At 42.7% G+C, this 18,238-nt stretch overlaps 1 protein-coding gene across 1 annotated transcript in view; it reads right to left on the reverse strand.

The window, feature by feature from the left end:
• The window catches only part of LOC124756001 (glycine receptor subunit alpha-1-like), a 188,146-nt gene that overhangs the window by 99,176 nt on the left and 70,732 nt on the right, over nt 1-18,238 (reverse strand). The window contains exons 2-3 of the mRNA XM_047249048.1: nt 531-631; nt 345-440 (exon numbers count right to left, since the gene is read on the reverse strand). Coding sequence (XP_047105004.1) covers nt 345-440; nt 531-631 — 197 coding nt within the window. The remainder of the gene's footprint in view (nt 1-344; nt 441-530; nt 632-18,238) is intronic.

Consider the following 18,238-nt stretch of genomic DNA (forward strand, 5'->3'; position numbering starts at 1 on the left):
CGGCAACGGCAGAGGCGGGGCCGCGGGAGTGGCAGCGGTGGCGGCAGCGGCTGAGGCTTCCCGCAGTGCGACTATTGGCGCCCTTGCTGGTGAAGCACGCCGCACAGGACCTCGCTTTGATGTTATAGGCTTCGTTGATCCCGGTACCCGAGCCATGGCGTATTGCCTGAATTGCCCTACTGATGCAGCAGCTGCAGAATAACGAAAAGAAAAAAATAACATTCTAGACACCGCTTGCTGCCGCTGCTGTTGCAAGGAAAGAAAGAATACTGATTGTTTGTAAGCAGAGGAGTATGTATTATCTATTTCGCTGTGGCGCCGTGGCATCTCCCTCATCTTCTCACGCCAATGAATGTCTTCCTTCATCTCCTCCACCCATTGTGGCGTTTCGTCCTCGCCTGGATTTGCGAAGACACTTCTGTCCAGGTCCTCTATATCACCTAGAACATAATGATCTAATAATTAAAAAGAAGTATACACATACGCAAAAACGAAGGGAAACAAAAGCATTTTTTAGAAAATACACTCACATGAGACCTGTGACGGTTCCTGCATATGTCCAGCACATACGCCTCCCTGTACCCCTTCTTCATCTCTCAGGAAATCATCTACAACAACAAAGATATACACCCTATTACATATACGATAATATTTAATTATGTATACACAGTCCTATGGAGATGAAAAAATTATATATATATAGTCAAACAATACGAAATTCTTAGTGAAATGACAAGAAGTAACATATAACAATTTTGATCCTCGAAATCATCTATAGTGACAACAACACATTATGTAAATGAAAAATACATACACTACTCACGATGAAATTGCTGCCACTGGACCTCTGCCTGCAGCTCTTCCTCGATTTGGTGTGTGTGCTGAAAAGACAAGAAAAAAATGAACATTTAAATGTGGACTTGATACTGTGAACCTTTTTTACGAAAATATACACTGCTGAATCCAACCTCATACTATGAAATTAAATATATGTTTACCTGGTAATTTCCATTGCCTCGGGCATTTGTCGCCAGTGGCAATGCCACTGACACTTGTTGCCACTAATTGCTTCATTGTTTTTCCAAACAAACTGGTAGCGCGCACGCACACACACACACACACACACACACACACACACACACACAAACACACACACGAGCGACAACAACACAGTCAAGCTGACCCTGATGTGGACGAAAGCAGAATGAGAGCGACTGCACAATGATGAGGGTTTATATAATCTCCTCCCCTCCACCCACCATTTTATCCAGGGAGCCAATAGGAGTGCATCATTCTCCCCCACCTGCAGATGAATGCTGGTCTGAGCTCGTATGACAAGTTGGTGCTGGTCTGGCCGGCTATGGTTTTCGTGCACTAACGGTTTCAGCCGGGAAAACCCTGCTTCCGATCTGCACTTCACTCTATGGCGAGCTGCTGCCGCTGCTTTGTGGGTCTCCACTTATAACTCTGCCTCATGTAGCAAAATAGTATATTTAACCTTTTTTATGTGTTGCGGTATCGTCTTCAGAGTTTTGACACTGTGTATTTGCTGTCATTTATTTTAGCGATGTATTTTTTTCGAGTGTATTTTGTTCATATTATTTATGGATCATATGTTGAAAACAAGAGACTGGCTGGGTGAGATTAAGATATGTGAACACAAAATAAGCAGTCTCCCATATGCGGATGACTTAGTTGTGATGGCACATTCGACTGAAAGTTTGCAAAGTAATATTTCAGAGCTAGATCAGAAATGTAAGGACTATGGTATGAAGATTAGCATCTCCAAAACGAAAATAATGTCAGTGGGAAAGAGATATAAACGGATCGAGTGCCAAATAGGTGGAACAAAGTTAGAACAGGTGGACGATTTCAAGAACTTAGGATGCATATTCTCACAGGATGGCAACATAGTGAAAGAACTGGAAGCGAGGTGTAGCAAATCTAATGCAGTGAGCGCTCAGCTACGATCTATTCCCTTCTGCAAGAAGGAAGTCAGTACCAAGACTAAGTTATCTGTGCATTGTTCAATCTTTCGACCAACTTTGTTGTATGGGAGCGAAAGCTGGGTGGATTCAGGTTACTTTATCAATAAGGTTGAAGTTACGGGTATCAAAGTAGCTAGGACGATTGCAGGTACTAGTAGATGGGAACAATGGCTGGAGGGTGTCCACAATGAGGAAATCAAAGAAAAACTGGGAATGAACTCTATAGATGTAGCAGTCAGGGAGAACAGGCTTAGATGGTGGGGTCATGTTACACGCATGGGAGAAGCAAGGTTACCCAAGAGACTCATGGGTTCAGCAGTAGAGGGTAGGAGGAGTCGTGGTAGACCAAGGAGAAGGTACCTGGATTCGGTTAAGAATGATTTTGAAGTAATAGGCTTAACATGAGAAGAGGCGCCAATGTTAGCACTGAATAGGGGATCATGGGGGAATTTTATAAGGGGGACTATGCTCCAGACTGAACGCTGAAAGGCATAATCAGTCTTAAATGATGATGATGATGTTGATGTATTTTGCTAATACAGACCAATAATTTCATCAAAATGAAATATTTGTTGGTGCAATTAGATCAATTAGGGAATTATTAATAATTTTAATTAAAGGGTGGCATAATGTATTTCCATTCCATGTGACCTTGGGAAGACAGTGCAGTGCTTTGTGTGCGAGTGTATTTGAAACAAATTGTTAAAAGCAAAATTTGCAAATTTACTGGGGCGTTAGATACTCCACCTGATCTATTTATACATGAAAATATTCCGGATTAGTGGAGGAAGACAGAGGTTTCAAAGATGTGCTGCAATATTTTTTTGGAGACAGTGGTGGCATACATCTAAAGATTGAGGTAAACTACTGTATAGCAATCTTTTTGAAAGTGCGTTTAGAGACATATTCGATTGGATTTAGTAATTGATGCAGCACCTCATTCTCAGAGACAAGGGTATTTCCCACAAAAGTCCGCAAAGTGTCTCAGGGATGGTCTCACAAGTGTGTCACGATCTTTTCTTTTATAGTATGTGCTCAAGTGTGGCGGTACGGTAATCCTCGGAATTGTGTAGATATTCTCACGTCATCTGCAGAGCTCTGTTTTTGTGCCGTGATACATTTAGTTCTTGTGACATATTCAAGTTATGTATGTGACAATATTCTGTAACACCAGATTTAGTAGGAAGTTCACGAAATGCAACACAAGAAAATGCACCAGGAAGGCTGCAGGCAGTTTAGAGGTCATGACAGAATCGATTCTTAGACAGGCATTTGCCTTGGAAGGAGTTCTTACTTGCATCGGTATTCCACAGGGGTTTACTGGGTAAACCTTGCTTGGTTTCTGGTTTAGTCTGACCATGACCACAGCTCGTGCAGGCTCAGCAGTGGTACGCTGCAGGAGGAGAAAGAGAGAGAGAGAGCACGTGTTTTCGACAGGAATATCTTGGGTCTTTTGTTTGGGGATTAACGTGACATCTAGTCAGTCGGTCGCAGGGACCGAGCAGCCTCCTCATGAACACTGGTGCACAACACAGCCACTGACTGACACGTCGCTTCATAGGGGTCCACAGTGCAGCTTGACTCTGGGTAGTTTATGTGGGTGGAGTGAGCTGGCGTTCTATGTGGACCAGTGGATGGCTGGCAGTGCATGCTTCGTGATCGAAAACTTTTTAACACTGTAATTACCTGTGATGGGTATTTCATGACAGTATTCCTTGTGTGATCGGGATAATAAAAAAGCGATTGATTTAATTACTTCTATTTGATATATTTTACAATACCTTCATCTTTCCAAACAGCAGAGAATGATGAGCAAGAGAGATGCAACTCCTGCACACTAAATTTCTTACAAATAAACGTTATACCCTCTGTTATGTAATTGAATTTCGTCTCATGAGATCCTTCCTCTCCAGCACAGAGCGGTCAATTTCCAGGTAGTTCATGGAGGGGGGGCGTGAGGTGAAGGGAGGGTTGGAGGTTTACAAGAGAGGGAGGGGTTAATTAATTGATCTATTTAATTAAATAGTCAATCAAATTGATAGAGTGAGGGAGGGCTATTGAATTAATTCAGTCCTGAAAGTGTACCTGTATCAGCAGGGGGGAGGAGGACGGTTGGAAATTTTCTGAGGGGTTGGAAGGAGAAGTAGGCGGGATGGGGAAACAATAGGTTATGGAGCTGTCAGCCAAAAGCAAGGATTATCCCCAGGTGGTCAGAATCGTCTTAGCAGAACAAGGACCTGTAAATCAAAGGACAACAGTAGGTTTGTCCCTGAATGTATACATGCCTTTGATGTAGGCAACCTGCACTAGCAAATTGTCCTTGCATACTTGTTGCCCCACTACTGACATGTCGTATTTTTGTTTACTTGAGAATCTGTCTTCATTCTGCTAATATAGGAATGTGGGCTTGTACAATCAGTGCAATATGTACATTGTTGTGTGTTATAGTTATTTTATGCTTGACTTGCTGATATACTGTTGTTCTCATGTAAATAAAATATGAGCCACATTTGGTCATGATATAGTGAAATGTACTGCAGAAGGTATGTTACATTTCAAGGTGTGGCCCATATTTATATTAAATTGTATTACACCCCCTTTACCTCTGATCCCAATGTGCTTGAAGATGATGACCTACGCTTTACAGATCTGATGATGGGAATGTAGTTTCCTGAAACTGATCATCACAATAAATACTGTACAATAGCGATCTTGGCTGTTTAAGTTATACTTGTGTTTCTGCATTAATCTATATCGCCTTCTAACTTCGCAATGTCAAGCATATGAGAGAAGTTTCCAATTACATTGTTTAATGCCACGCCTTTCTGATTTGATTTAGGTAGATTGACCGGTTACAGTATCTTTATCCATTTTATATTCCTGATTATTGATGGAAATTTAGTTCTACTGTAGTCGGTTGCTTGTAATATCTTGTTTTACCATAAACATTATTTTGACTGAAACCATTATGTGCACTCAATGTCGCACTAATAACACAATGTTCAAATTAAAAAAAAAAAGAGCCAACTAAGCTAATAGTACTGCCTGACAATGTTTTCTATTGGACTCTGACTAATGATTTTTCTGAGGCTTTCGCTGTACCATTCCTGGTTATAAGCAGTGTAAAGGGTAACTGAATACAAATATTTGTCTTCTAACAATGTAAAATTGTTGTGGAGGCTCTTTTAAGTGTTGCAGTAGGTGATCCGCATAATGGATTATAGTTTGCAACAAATCATATTTTATTATCAAGACACGACTCATTGCTGATGACAAATAAAGAGATCTATGTCAGTGTCTTACTCTTCTCTTTTGCAATCGGTAGGTACATAGATAGACAGATAGGGTAAGTAAATAACAGAGAGAGAGACAGAAAGAGAGAAAGGCAGAGATGGAGAGAGAGGACGGAAACAAAGAGCGGGACAGAGAAATATTCGCTAAATATCTCTGCGAGCTTATTAAGATTGGGAGGGGGCAACAGGCTGTCCTTTCTCCGCTTGTGCTAATTATATCTTAAGGAATTGTGATTATTACAGGAAGAGCAAATACGGTGCAGTAATAATTCAAGGTACATCACGTAATATTGGTTTATTAGACTGAGCTGAGGTTCAGCTTGATACACTACTGAGAAAAGAAAGAGCAATACAAGAAATGATAATCACTCTAACTAAATGCAAAAGAATCCCTTCTCCTTTCCCCAGTTAGTATTTGTTACGGGGAAAATGAAATAAAAACATCACTTACGACAAATCAACTCCACCTTTTTATGCGACTAATATGATATATTAGGTTTTATAATCGTTTTTAGATAAGTGAAGGTGCTATGTTATGTATCCTGCCAAGTGAGCTCAGTCCTAACTGGAGACAGTACTACATGAAGCCAAGCGGTGACACAATGTCTCAGCCGTCATGACAGGTCGGGATACGGTGTCAAAACTTTCTGTTAAACAGGAGAAATGAAATTACTGATTCTGCTTGACGCCGTCTTTGTTTAGATTGTAGGTCGATGAAAGAATCGTTCGACAGTATTAACAACCCCAAATGCCAACAGCCTATATGGCATACCCGTCAAATGTCGTCACTGTTTTCTATGCAAAGATGCCTTTGAATAGTTTCTCTAAAGAATAGCTCAATCGGCTGCTGGAAAATACAAGTGTAATCGTTCGATAATACACTCCTGGAAATTGAAATAAGAACACCGTGAATTCATTGTCCCAGGAAGGGGAAACTTTATTGACACATTCCTGGGGTCAGATACATCACATGATCACACTGACAGAACCACAGGCACATAGACACAGGCAACAGAGCATGCACAATGTCGGCACTAGTACAGTGTATATCCACCTTTCGCAGCAATGCAGGCTGCTATTCTCCCATGGAGACGATCGTAGAGATGCTGGATGTAGTCCTGTGGAACGGCTTGCCATGCCATTTCCACCTGGCGCCTCAGTTGGACCAGCGTTCGTGCTGGACGTGCAGACCGCGTGAGACGACGCTTCATCCAGTCCCAAACATGCTCAATGGGGGACAGATCCGGAGATCTTGCTGGCCAGGGTAGTTGACTTACACCTTCTAGAGCACGTTGGGTGGCGCGGGATACATGCGGACGTGCATTGTCCTGTTGGAACAGCAAGTTCCCTTGCCGGTCTAGGAATGGTAGAACGATGGGTTCGATGACGGTTTGGATGTACCGTGCACTATTCAGTGTCCCCTCGACGATCACCAGTGGTGTACGGCCAGTGTAGGAGATCGCTCCCCACACCATGATGCCGGGTGTTGGCCCTGTGTGCCTCGGTCGTATGCAGTCCTGATTGTGGCGCTCACCTGCACGGCGCCAAACACGCATACGACCATCATTGGCACCAAGGCAGAAGCGACTCTCATCGCTGAAGACGACACGTCTTCATTCGTCCCTCCATTCACGCCTGTCGCGACACCACTGGAGGCGGGCTGCACGATGTTGGGTCGTGAGCGGAAGACGGCCTAACGGTGTGCGGGACCGTAGCCCAGCTTCATGGAGACGGTTGCGAATGGTCCTCGCCGATACCCCAGGAGCAACAGTGTACCTAATTTGCTGGGAAGTGGCGGTGCGGTCCCCTACGGCACTGCGTAGGATCCTACGGTCTTGGCGTGCATCCGTGCGTCGCTGCGGTCCGGTCCCAGGTCGACGGGCACGTGCACCTTCCGCCGACCACTGGCGACAACATCGATGTATTGTGGAGACCTCACGCCCCACGTGTTGAGCAATTCGGCGGTACGTCCACCCGGCCTCCCGCATGCCCACTATACGCCCTCGCTCAAAGTCCGTCAACTGCACATACAGTTCACGTCCACGCTGTCGTGGCATGCTACCAGCGTTAAAGACTGCGATGGAGCTCCGTATGCCACGGCAAACTGGCTGACACTGACGGCGGCGGTGCACAAATGCTGCGCAGCTAGCGCCATTCGACGGCCAACACCGCGGTTCCTGGTGTGTCAGCTGTGCCGTGCGTGTGATCATTGCTTGTACAGCCCTCTCGGAGTGTCCGGAGCAAGTATGGTGGGTCTGACACACCGGTGTCAATGTGTTCTTTTTTCCATTTCCAGGAGTGTATATACCTCCTAAATAGAGAAAAAATGGGATACGAGATCCAACATTTTCTGTTCTGATTAATAATGTACAAGTGAAGTCTGCGTACGGATACATGGGAGTCAGTACAGGTCTATCTCAAACTATAATTTTTTTTTGAAAGAAGTTAAATATTTAGCCGACTAGGTGGTCACTAGAATCACAACTAGGTTGGTTATGATAAAGATAGGCAGCTTGATCAAATAGTGTTTTCTTGGAAACTTTAAGATAAGCCGCGAGTAGGTAAATAAGTAACGGCTCCACGAAGACTGGAATCTAGATGTTCCCATTTACAGCTCATAGCCTGTCCAATAGGACACCTTTGAGCCAGAGTTCAAACTCCTGCGTCGCGATGGGAGACGATTACGCGATTTTGAAAAGTGAATCTTTAATTGTGTTGCGCATGCAATACAAGATCATTTTCCATGACGGATTAGCGGTGACCCAGGGCTGTACGGGGGTGGGGGGTCTACGTAAGACGAGACCACAATTATTGTCTGCAGTCAAGTAGATATTGTAATTTTAGTTAAAATACGAATTATATGTTATAGCGAGGTTGGTTTAGGGAGATGCAGAAGCAGTACGGAGTCCAGTTTGGTGTATTTGCACGTAAATATTTAGCACCCTTCGTCTTGTGCGCTTTGTTTAGAGATGTTTCGTGTTGTATTTTTGGGACAGTACGTCATTAGCCAATATTGAGTGAGTAACGGCTATCTTTCAGTATCAGCTGTAGTTGCCCGACTGGGGGACCCGAATGCTGTGTTTGGTCCTTGATGACAACTTCCACCCTCGCAGACGTACGTTCAATCAGGTGCCGGAAGGTTTCTTGGGGAATGGCAGCCCATTCATCACGGAGCGCTGCACCGAGGACCCCACCGCCTCCGAATTTTATTGTTGGCGCTACACACGCCGGCAGATGACGTACCCGGGGCAATGGCCATACGCAATCCCTGCCATCGGATTTCCACTGTTCAATCGTCCAATGTTTACGCTCCTTACGCCAAGCGAGGCGTCATTTGGCATTTATCGGGGTGATATGTGCCTTATGAGCAGCCGCTCGACCATGAAATCCAAGTTTTCTCACCTCCCGCCTAACTATCATAGTACTTGGAGTGGATGGTTCAAATGGCTCTGAGCACTATGGGACTCAACTGCTGAGGTCATTAGTCCCCTAGAACTTAGAACTAGTTAAACCTAACTAACCTAAGGACATCACAAGCATCCATGCCCGAGGCATGCCCGGTCTTGCGGTTCCAGACTGCAGCGCCTTTAACCGCACGGCCACTTCGGCCGGCTACTTGGAGTGGATCCTGATGCAGTTTTTAATTCCTGTATGACGGTCTGGATAGATGTCTGCCTATTACACATTACGGCCCTCTTCAACTGTCGGCGGTCACTGTCAGTCAACAGACGAGGTCGGCCTGTACGCTTTTGTGTTGTATGTGTGTCTTCACGTTTCCACTTCAGTATCACATCGGTAACAGAGGACCTAGGGATGTTTAGGAGCGTGGAAATATCGCGTACAGATGTGTTACACGAGTGACACCCAATCATTTGACCACGTTCGAAGTCCGTGAGTTCCGTGGAGCGCCCCATATGGAGAACCTGGCAATAGGTCGCAGCACAATGTACCTAATACGAAAAACGTATTTTTTGGGGGTGTTCGGATACTTTTGATCACATAGTGTACAACTGTGACTGAATAGTGGTTTTGAAAAGCATCCATATTTCCCGTCTGAACTACCAGCCTGTGGCAGACTGGGCGCTGAAAAAAGTGCGCTGGCAACTGACTGACTGCTCGCCCCAAGAGTTTATTTTGTTCTTATGAACGTAGTGCGGCCTCCATAAATCCAAAATGAGGTGCCGTGGCCAGAAAGACAGGCTTACGACGAGGACAGATTGTTATGCATACTGTCCACTATCATCTGGTATTAAACGTTTTTGAGCATCAATGTCACAGCCGCCATATACAGTAAAAGTAGTTTATCATCATCACTGCTAGAATAACATCTTACTTTCAACTGAAGAGGCTTCCGACCAGTTAAGGACTTTTACGAATATATGCCGTCTACAAAAGACAAGGTGAAGAGGCTAACTCAAGAAAGGCTGAGAGGATATTAAATTGATTTATAACGGCATTGACATCAACAAGAACGATATAAGTTTAATGATGGATAAACATCTGAGCAATCCAATGGTACAGATGGTACAAACGAGTGACCATATCATCTAAGAAAAAACTGCTCATTTGGAAACTATATCAAAACAGGAGTAAAAACTTTTATGTGGAGACTTAAATCTTCCTGTGCACTGAGATAAATGTAAGTATAATGGCTCTCGTAGTGATGTAACTATGAGTCACGATAAACAAAATATTCTTAAACGTAAACATTCACCAAATTCAGCAAGTGTAAAAATATTTTGTAAAACGCAGATTGAGTATTTAGTCACTTATAGATGTGTAAACGATAGGAAATGAAATAATTCTATCTGATCTCTGGGGAATCAGAAACTTTTACTTGGACCCAGTTAAAAGAAAACTTGTGTGTCCTACAGAACTGGGACTGCCTGGCAGATTACAACTGCGTACCGGACCGGGGCTGAAACCTGGGAACTTGGCCTTACCTGGACATAAGTGCTCTACCACCGGTTTTGTTTTTCTTCTTTTGCGTTTCTTTTTTCACTCTTCTTCATCGCGACATAACATTCACGGTTCCTCTTCGAAGGAAAAATAAAAAAAAACCTGCTTTTCAAAACTCAAACACGGTACCTATTCCAAAACAAATTCCTCTTCTAAAGTAAACAAGATTCCTCTCTTAGAAAAAAATCCTCTTCTAAAACAAAGGGGGCGTCTTCCCTTTTTTAGGTCAGAGCTTCTTTCCTAACTTAAACAGGACCTCTCTTCTAACAAAAGCAAAGCTCCTTCTCTAGAACAAATCAGACATTTCTCTTAAGACTACGATGCTCCTATCTTAAAACAATCTATCTCTTCTTCGAGAACCAACAAACAAACTTCTTTGAAGTGAAACTTCCTTCTTCTTCTAAAGCAAATAACGGTACCTCCTTCCATCATGCTGGGCTCCTCTTATATCTAAAATGAGGCTATTATTCTAAATTATATATTGTACGAGCGTTTCTTCTAAACAAACAAGACTCCCTTTATAGAACAACAAGACTTCTGTTGTAAAACAGCAGGGTTTCTATTTTAAAACAAACATGGCCCTTGTTTTAAATTTTAACTTAAATAATCTTCTTGAAAGATGGTGGGTGATATAGGTGCTATGTTGTGTACGACCACTCAGCTGCGCTACCAATTTTCACGCATTTCGAGGACTATCCATATCAACTTGTTCCGTAGTATCGGCCAATATGGTAGTACAGCTATCAAAAATTTAGGAAAATTTTCTTCGTATTTCGTGCATTGTACCAGTTTGTTGTGTTGCACTGTAAAGCAATACAAGTAATTTCAGGTCTGATTTTGGTTTTCTTGCTAATTGAGTAGTAAATTTAACTGGCCAGGATCCAGAGAAATGCGTTGTTTTTCTTTTTGGTTAAAAGAACTTCCCCTGGAATAGGATGATAAAGTTTGTTCGCAAGTTTTTGTATTGTCCGTTGCATTTCAGGTTTCTGCTACCAATTTAGGTCATGTTGTATCGTATCCTCTACACTACAGCGTGTACACATTGGTGAGGGGATAAACCCTGTTTTAAGCAGTTTGCTGTTTGTGGTAATCTGTTGGCCAGTAATCCTGTGTTACACTGATCGTGCATTCCAACTGATCAGTGGGCTGCTGATGCCTGCCCGTATTTTTTCAGCCGTTACAGTTATTCTCAATTTCAACCTTGCTCATATATTGTTTGTATATTTCATTCTAGGTGCTGTCAAATGAAAACTAGGCAAAGGAAAAAAATAGGTAAACTGTTTAGTATTTTAAACGTAATCGACGTAACATATGTCCCACTGTGAGATAAGACGGTCATCGCCTTCAAAGAAAAATGTTTCCGGCTGCTTACGGAACCGTGACTGTACTCAGACGTGTAGTTCTTCGTCCGAAGCAAATCCACGGTCGCGAATGCCTTTCTTCAGGCCTCCAGGAATATGGAAACCTCATGGAGGAGGGAAAAATAGTTCTGGAAGAAAAGATATTGCGGGGAGATGGCTTAAAAACAACCTGAGGGATTGTTTTCAGGATGAATTTTCACTCTGCGGCAAAGTGAGCGCTGATTAATCCCGCAAGAAATTCAGAACACCAGTGAAATTTGGAAGCCGGATGAGGTGGTGTCGGAAGCAGAGCTACGAGGGCGACATGTGCTTTTTGCATGTGTAGCAGTCGGTAGAGCACTTGTTCGCGAAGGGCGAAGGGCAAAGGTTCCAGTTTCGAATCCTGGTCTGGCACGAAGTTTTAATGTACCAGGATCATTCAGATCGGCGCAGACTCTACTACAGGGTGAAAAATCACTTTGGACAGAACTGCGAGTAAGTAAAGAGCATTACGTAAGACCAAAGATACCAGCTGATGAAACAACAATATTAAAGATATGGTCTTAAAAAGGAAAATTCACTTAAAAATTTAGCAGGAAACAGGCTGAAGTGAAGATCAGAAGAATTAGAGACAAGCTAAGAAGGTGGATCGGGAAACTTACTCAACATAGAAAAGAAAATCTCAACAGTTTTTTACGAATGTGTAGAAGAAGCAAACGATAACGACCTACGAAAAATCGCAAAAGTGTATTAATATCACTAGTAAATATTTTAGAAGAATTTTATACTTAAAGAGTAAGGGCGGTTTGTTCTTCACACTATATCAAGCTATATGTGTGTGGGGTGGTCTGGATATTACAAACAAATGTTCAACGAAGAATTCTCAATTAGACAGTTAAAATGCTCGGCCCTATAAATAAGATTACCACAAGAATAGTGAATATTGCTATAAAAAAATGGAAAGCTACTGATGCAGACAAATACGTGTAGAATTACGGTAGGGCCTCTTATTAGACTGCGTCACATCGTTCATAGAACTTGTCATCTTGAGATGTGGAATATAGCCAGGTGCACGGAGGAAATGAATTTTCTTCACAAACTAAGGAGACATGCGTAATTGTGGAAACTGCCGAAAAATTAAACTGATCTCACCCACCTCAAAAATTGAGGAAAAATTATAAATGACCGCCTTTTCAATTTATTAACAATAACTGGAAACAGACTTGGTTGTAGTGCAGGCAAAAACACCACAGGTGCAATACATACTACAAGATAAGTAACAGAAAAGGGACGCGACAACAAACAAAATCTGTGGCTAGTAATTACTGCACTAGAGGAAGTCTTTGATCGCACACTCTGGTCATTAAAGTTGCATTCCAGAGAGCACACAATGTGCTTCAATATTACATAAATTTATCACAGTTACATAAATCCACAATCAGACATGTATCAGGTGGGAACTGGACAGTCGGAGGATTTAGATGTAAAAGTTGGAGTACATAAGGCAACGTCGTTAGTCAACTCCTGTTCAACATTGTTATTAATTGTCTAACAGCCTTAATACAAAAGCCCACCTGTTGGAATCTCCTGTTTGCTGATGAAGTGATATTCGTACCAGAAGACATAAAAGAAATTGAAGAAATCTTGGAGCAGCGGAGAGGGAAATTAGAGATTGCAGGCATGCGTATCAGTAGAAATTAAACTGACCCAGCTTACGAGTTGCGTACGGTCATCAGTTAGCAAGGGCTATTAGACTGAAATGTCAGAGAAGGTAATGTGACTTTACGGAGCCACAGATGTAGATCGTGCCCATCATATAACCACATCTTCGAATAAAATGTGCATTCACATGGTGGCGTTATGTGGTAGAAAGAGAAGCCGATAGATCAGCAATGATCTATGGCAGTGAGGTACCAGATACGAAAAAGACACTTGAGCAGAAACTGCAGTCCGTGGAAATGCGCATTTTACGATGGTCTTATAGATGTACCTAATAGAGGTATACAGCAACGTATATAAGAGCGGAAATTTGATAGCAGGAGCTATTAAATAGCAATCACAGAATAAAAACTTAAATGATCGGACCACGTGTTACGCAGACCAGACGATTATTTGTTGAGGAAAAGCCTTTTCGTCGGTACTAGCAATATTGGGCTAAGTAGGTCTCTCAGCGGAACAAGCATCTATGTGTGTTCGCAACGAGCAGCCTTGCCGAACGGCTCGCCCTTTTCTCTTAAAGTGAGGCAGCGTCTGAATAAACGACAATGCTATGCGCTGTCGCTAGAACGGAAGAAAGTGCTTCTGGAGCGAAAGACCAAGCCGCAGGGCTGCGGAATCGCCTGCGCTGCAGTGGCGGTCGCGGCCACCTCTCCTCTGCGCATTCTCTATCAGAACGGCCAGCAGCCACTACCACCCACCGCCGCACTAACGAGACGTGGCTTATCGGGGGTCGCCGCGGCACGAAAATTCTAGTGGGTTTCATGAAGTGCGCAGCGGTCACGGAAGCGGTGGCGTCCAAGGTCAGACAAAAATCTCAAGGAATCTGAAACGCGCCTATTAACGAAAGAGGTGGTAGCGCAGAAAGCTCAGCAAGCTCAAAAGTACGAACAGTTTCGGAGCCTCCATTCAGCGTGCAGCCGTTGTTCTATTAGTCCTCCTCCATCCATCCCCTCTTTACCTACATCTCTCTTATCACTGATAAAAACATCCGTTCAAGGTTAGTCACTTTAATTTTTCGTTATTTGAAAAACAGAAGTATTTCACTCTGTGGGTGAGTAAAAATTTGTATTGATTGTATATTATTGAAGTAAAACGAAAAGAAAGTACTTACACCAGCAACCAATGCTTCTTTGAATCTTTCAAACGATACTAAGAAATACGGAAATACGATACATAGTATCAGAACGAAACTAATGAATATAGGAATGTGTCTTGTTACAAGCTTCAGTGTCGCCAATTCAATAAAACCAACAGACAACGTCTATGATCAAGTCGACAAGATTTAAAAACAGGGTGGAAGAAGAAGGAGGAGAGAAGAGGATGAAGAAGAATAAGCCCTGATAGGAACAGAAGCAAACGTGGAATTAGTCAACAATCCAATGCTTCTCCTCAAGCAACACATTACTATATATGATCATTTAGCAGGTCAAGCTTTAGTGTAAGACAACGTAAGTGAGTTATACTTCTGAAAACGAGTGGAATTTTAGTATTATAACAGTGTTATGCTACTGTAGCCATTAGTGACTGAGGTCATAGTAGACAAGTAATTAGGTGTTTCCAGAATGAATCTTTCACTCCACTAAGAGTGTGTTCTGTTTTCAACTTCCTGGCAGATTAAACCAGTGTGCCGGAGTGGGCCTCGAACCCTGAACCTTGCCTTAGGCAATCTTCTTCTGCACTGAGCTATCCAGGCACTAGTGTAGTGGTCAGGGACACGAACCCGGAACTCTGCAGTATTTAATGCTGTGCCTGTATCGCACTTCATTGAAGGTGACATGTTTCAGTTTCATATTGTTCTGCGAAAGAAAAATAAGCTGCAGCTTTTATTCCCTTAGTGCAGTTGAAAGTAATTAATTCTTCTCTTCGGTCCAGCTGTAAAAATACATTATCGCTGTCACTGAAAACATAACTAATATTGAAAGTAGATATACAAGGTACTAAAAAAAAATTCCATGTGTAGAGAAGGTAGTGCGGACCAAACCAAGGAAAAAAAAACTTTGCGTTAGACATGGGCTCTAAAATGCATACCGTACCTTAAGAACCACGAGCACTCGTTCATCTTCGATACTGTGAAACGCATCTCTTCTACCGTGAGCTCTTTGCTATTATGGACAACCTACAGAATGGAGTATTCAAATGAGTAAAGAAATAAATACACATTATTATGTTATTGTGAAACACCAGAGCTTATAATGTAGTCCGCCTGCTATTACTTGTGACCTGCAGTTGTTAGCCTTCAGTAAAGGAGGCGCTCAAGATGGTGTCCATTCACGGTACAATGCATGCTTCCATTGCACTTTTGAGTATGCAAAGATAAAATTGCAATGTAAAAGAATTCCCCAAACTTATCAAAACACAAACTTTTTCCATTAGAATTAATGTATGCGCTGCACTTACTAAAAACTGTGTACACGTTTTTCTTTCTTTGGTGCAAATGATAATCTCTCAATATATGGAATACTTTTAACACCCAGTTTATTTAAGGTTCTTGTAATTTAATTATAACTTATTTCATGAACTGCTCCCTTGCGCTTAATACGAATCACTAGTAGCGCTTTTAAAGGCTAATTCAAAGACCAATGTTTCACTACGTTAAATCGATCAGTCTATAACTGTAATTCGACGTATAAGGCGTATGAATGGTCTTCATGTAAGTTCCCCAACAATACTTTTGTAACCGTTCGCGAGTTCGATAATTTGTTTTTTTTTTTTTAATAGATGTTCGCTTTGTTTTGTACGTGAACATCTTTCAGTCTATTCCTCGTGGTTTATTTGTAAAAATCTTCTAAGATGATAATTAGTAGGTTATCAATGTCAGCAGCTAGCAACAGCAATCTTTTGCATTGTGCAATAAATTTTACCCTTGATACTAGAGCTTACACTTCTTGCCCTACTTTGTGAAATATTACGATATTAACTCTAGCAGCTTGTTCCTGTGTATGTTAAGGTCACTCTGAGCCAGAGGAGAAGGCAATGACACGTCCCAAGAACATATATTTATAAAGGTATACCCAAGTTAAGTGAAGAGTCCTCTTACCTGACGTCAAATTTTGTACGAAACGAAATGAGAGCTCTCGACCAATAATCACTGAAATAGGAAAAATCATTCATCAATGTTATGTCCGTCGGAGTGGAAAAAAATCAAAATCGCAAGACAGCCTGTCTGTTAGTAATGATTTAAAGAAGTTCCATCCGAAGAGGAAACGTGCTTGAAATTGAAATACCTGAATTTCCTTCCTTGGTCTGTTCCTCCGCAGTAAACACATGACCTGATTTTATTTCAGTTTTGTTCCTCGTTTCTTCCCCACACTCCAGATAATCCTAGTAAAAATCATTTCAGATCTTAGAGCTCCTCAGTTTACTGTCTCTAAATAAAGAGCAGGAACTGTTGGTATTTAAGTGCCCATATTTTTGTTTACTCACCCAAATTTGTAGCAAGGTATGGTATAGAAGTACCTGCGCATGCCTCATGGCCTGGAGTGATTGCCTGAGTTTTCCTAGTATACTGCTCCCGATAGTCTTTCACCGGGTTGGAACACCGGCGTCCCAGAAGCTGTGACGTCTCAGTATGGCCCTACCCATCGTACACTCGGCTGACAGAGTCTGAAAAGTATATCGAGACACGAGAACAATGCTAAATCACTGCAGAACAGCTTCAGTTTGTACCTAAGTGATTCTCTGAGCTGGGAATCGGTACGACCATTTAGCATGTTGATCAGTCACCAGTATAGTTCCCGAGTCTCCAAACGATATTTCAGTTAACAGTATTCACAATGGCACTGGTAGTTCATTTGGTCTAGAAAGTTGCTGACTTTGTGTCAGCATGTCGTCTGCCGTGCGGGTAGGTGGCCAGCTCATTCAAATTTAGCCCCCACAAAAGCATCCATCAAAATTACCTTCCGGTTACTAACGGCTGGGATGTGTGATCGTGCGGATAGGACATTGGCATTTTCGCTAGCTGGTTCCCTTAATCCTCACGAGAATGTGATCACGGGCTCTGCATGGGAATGGTCTCTTTGCCCGACGACCAGTGTACAGTATTCTTTTGACATCCGCGCATCGGTGGCACCGTTCGCGAGGGTGCCAAGAGCATAGGGACTTGACCAACGAGGAATAGCGTCGCGCACTCTTCTCAGATGACAGCAGACTCAGCCTGAGTAGTGATCCTGGCCGTATCCTCATGTGGCGATAGGTGAGACCACTTAATGTGCACAGTAACACTGTCGAACGTGATCTTTTTGATGGTCTAGATGTTGTGGTGTGGGGTCGTTTAATGCTGCAGAGGCCTACTGACCTGCAAACTTTGAATACACTGTGCTCACCGGCCACAGTTGTGATTGTGAATCTGTATTCCTCCGTAATATGCGTCTTTTCAGGGGTGAACCGGGCCCTAACTTAATTTTTATGGATGAGAATGCATGGCCGAATACAACAGCACAGGTGGAGGAGCTCTTGGAACGAGAGTATATTGGGGGAATGGAATTGCCTGCTCCTTTCCCCGACTTAAATTCCATCGAGCATGCGTGGAGTGCTGTGAAGAGACGTTTTGCAGCATGTCCACATACACCAACAAGCATCCGACAGTTGTCAGCCGCGCTGGTGGAGGCATGGAACTTGCTACAACAAGAATTGCTAACCAATCTTGTCGCCAGCTTGGGAGCACGTTGCAGAGCATGCATTGCTGTTGGTGGTGATAATGTCTCACATTCTGCAACATCCGGACGGCCAGCATAAATCGCGGTAATTTCAGAGTAATAATTGTCTTTGAAGAAAAGAGACACTTCTGTATAGCTCATTGCATATTTCTTTTAGTTGCCTTCTGTGCTATACTGTAGAAGTTGTTTCTAAATGTTGTCGAAGTTTCGTCGAGCTGTTACTTGTCGACAGTGACACATCATGCGAAAGTTACTTTCGTCATTAAGTTTTACACACCAGAGTA

This window comes from Schistocerca piceifrons, chromosome 1 (assembly GCF_021461385.2).
Source record: "Schistocerca piceifrons isolate TAMUIC-IGC-003096 chromosome 1, iqSchPice1.1, whole genome shotgun sequence".
Lineage (NCBI taxonomy): Eukaryota > Metazoa > Arthropoda > Insecta > Orthoptera > Acrididae > Schistocerca > Schistocerca piceifrons.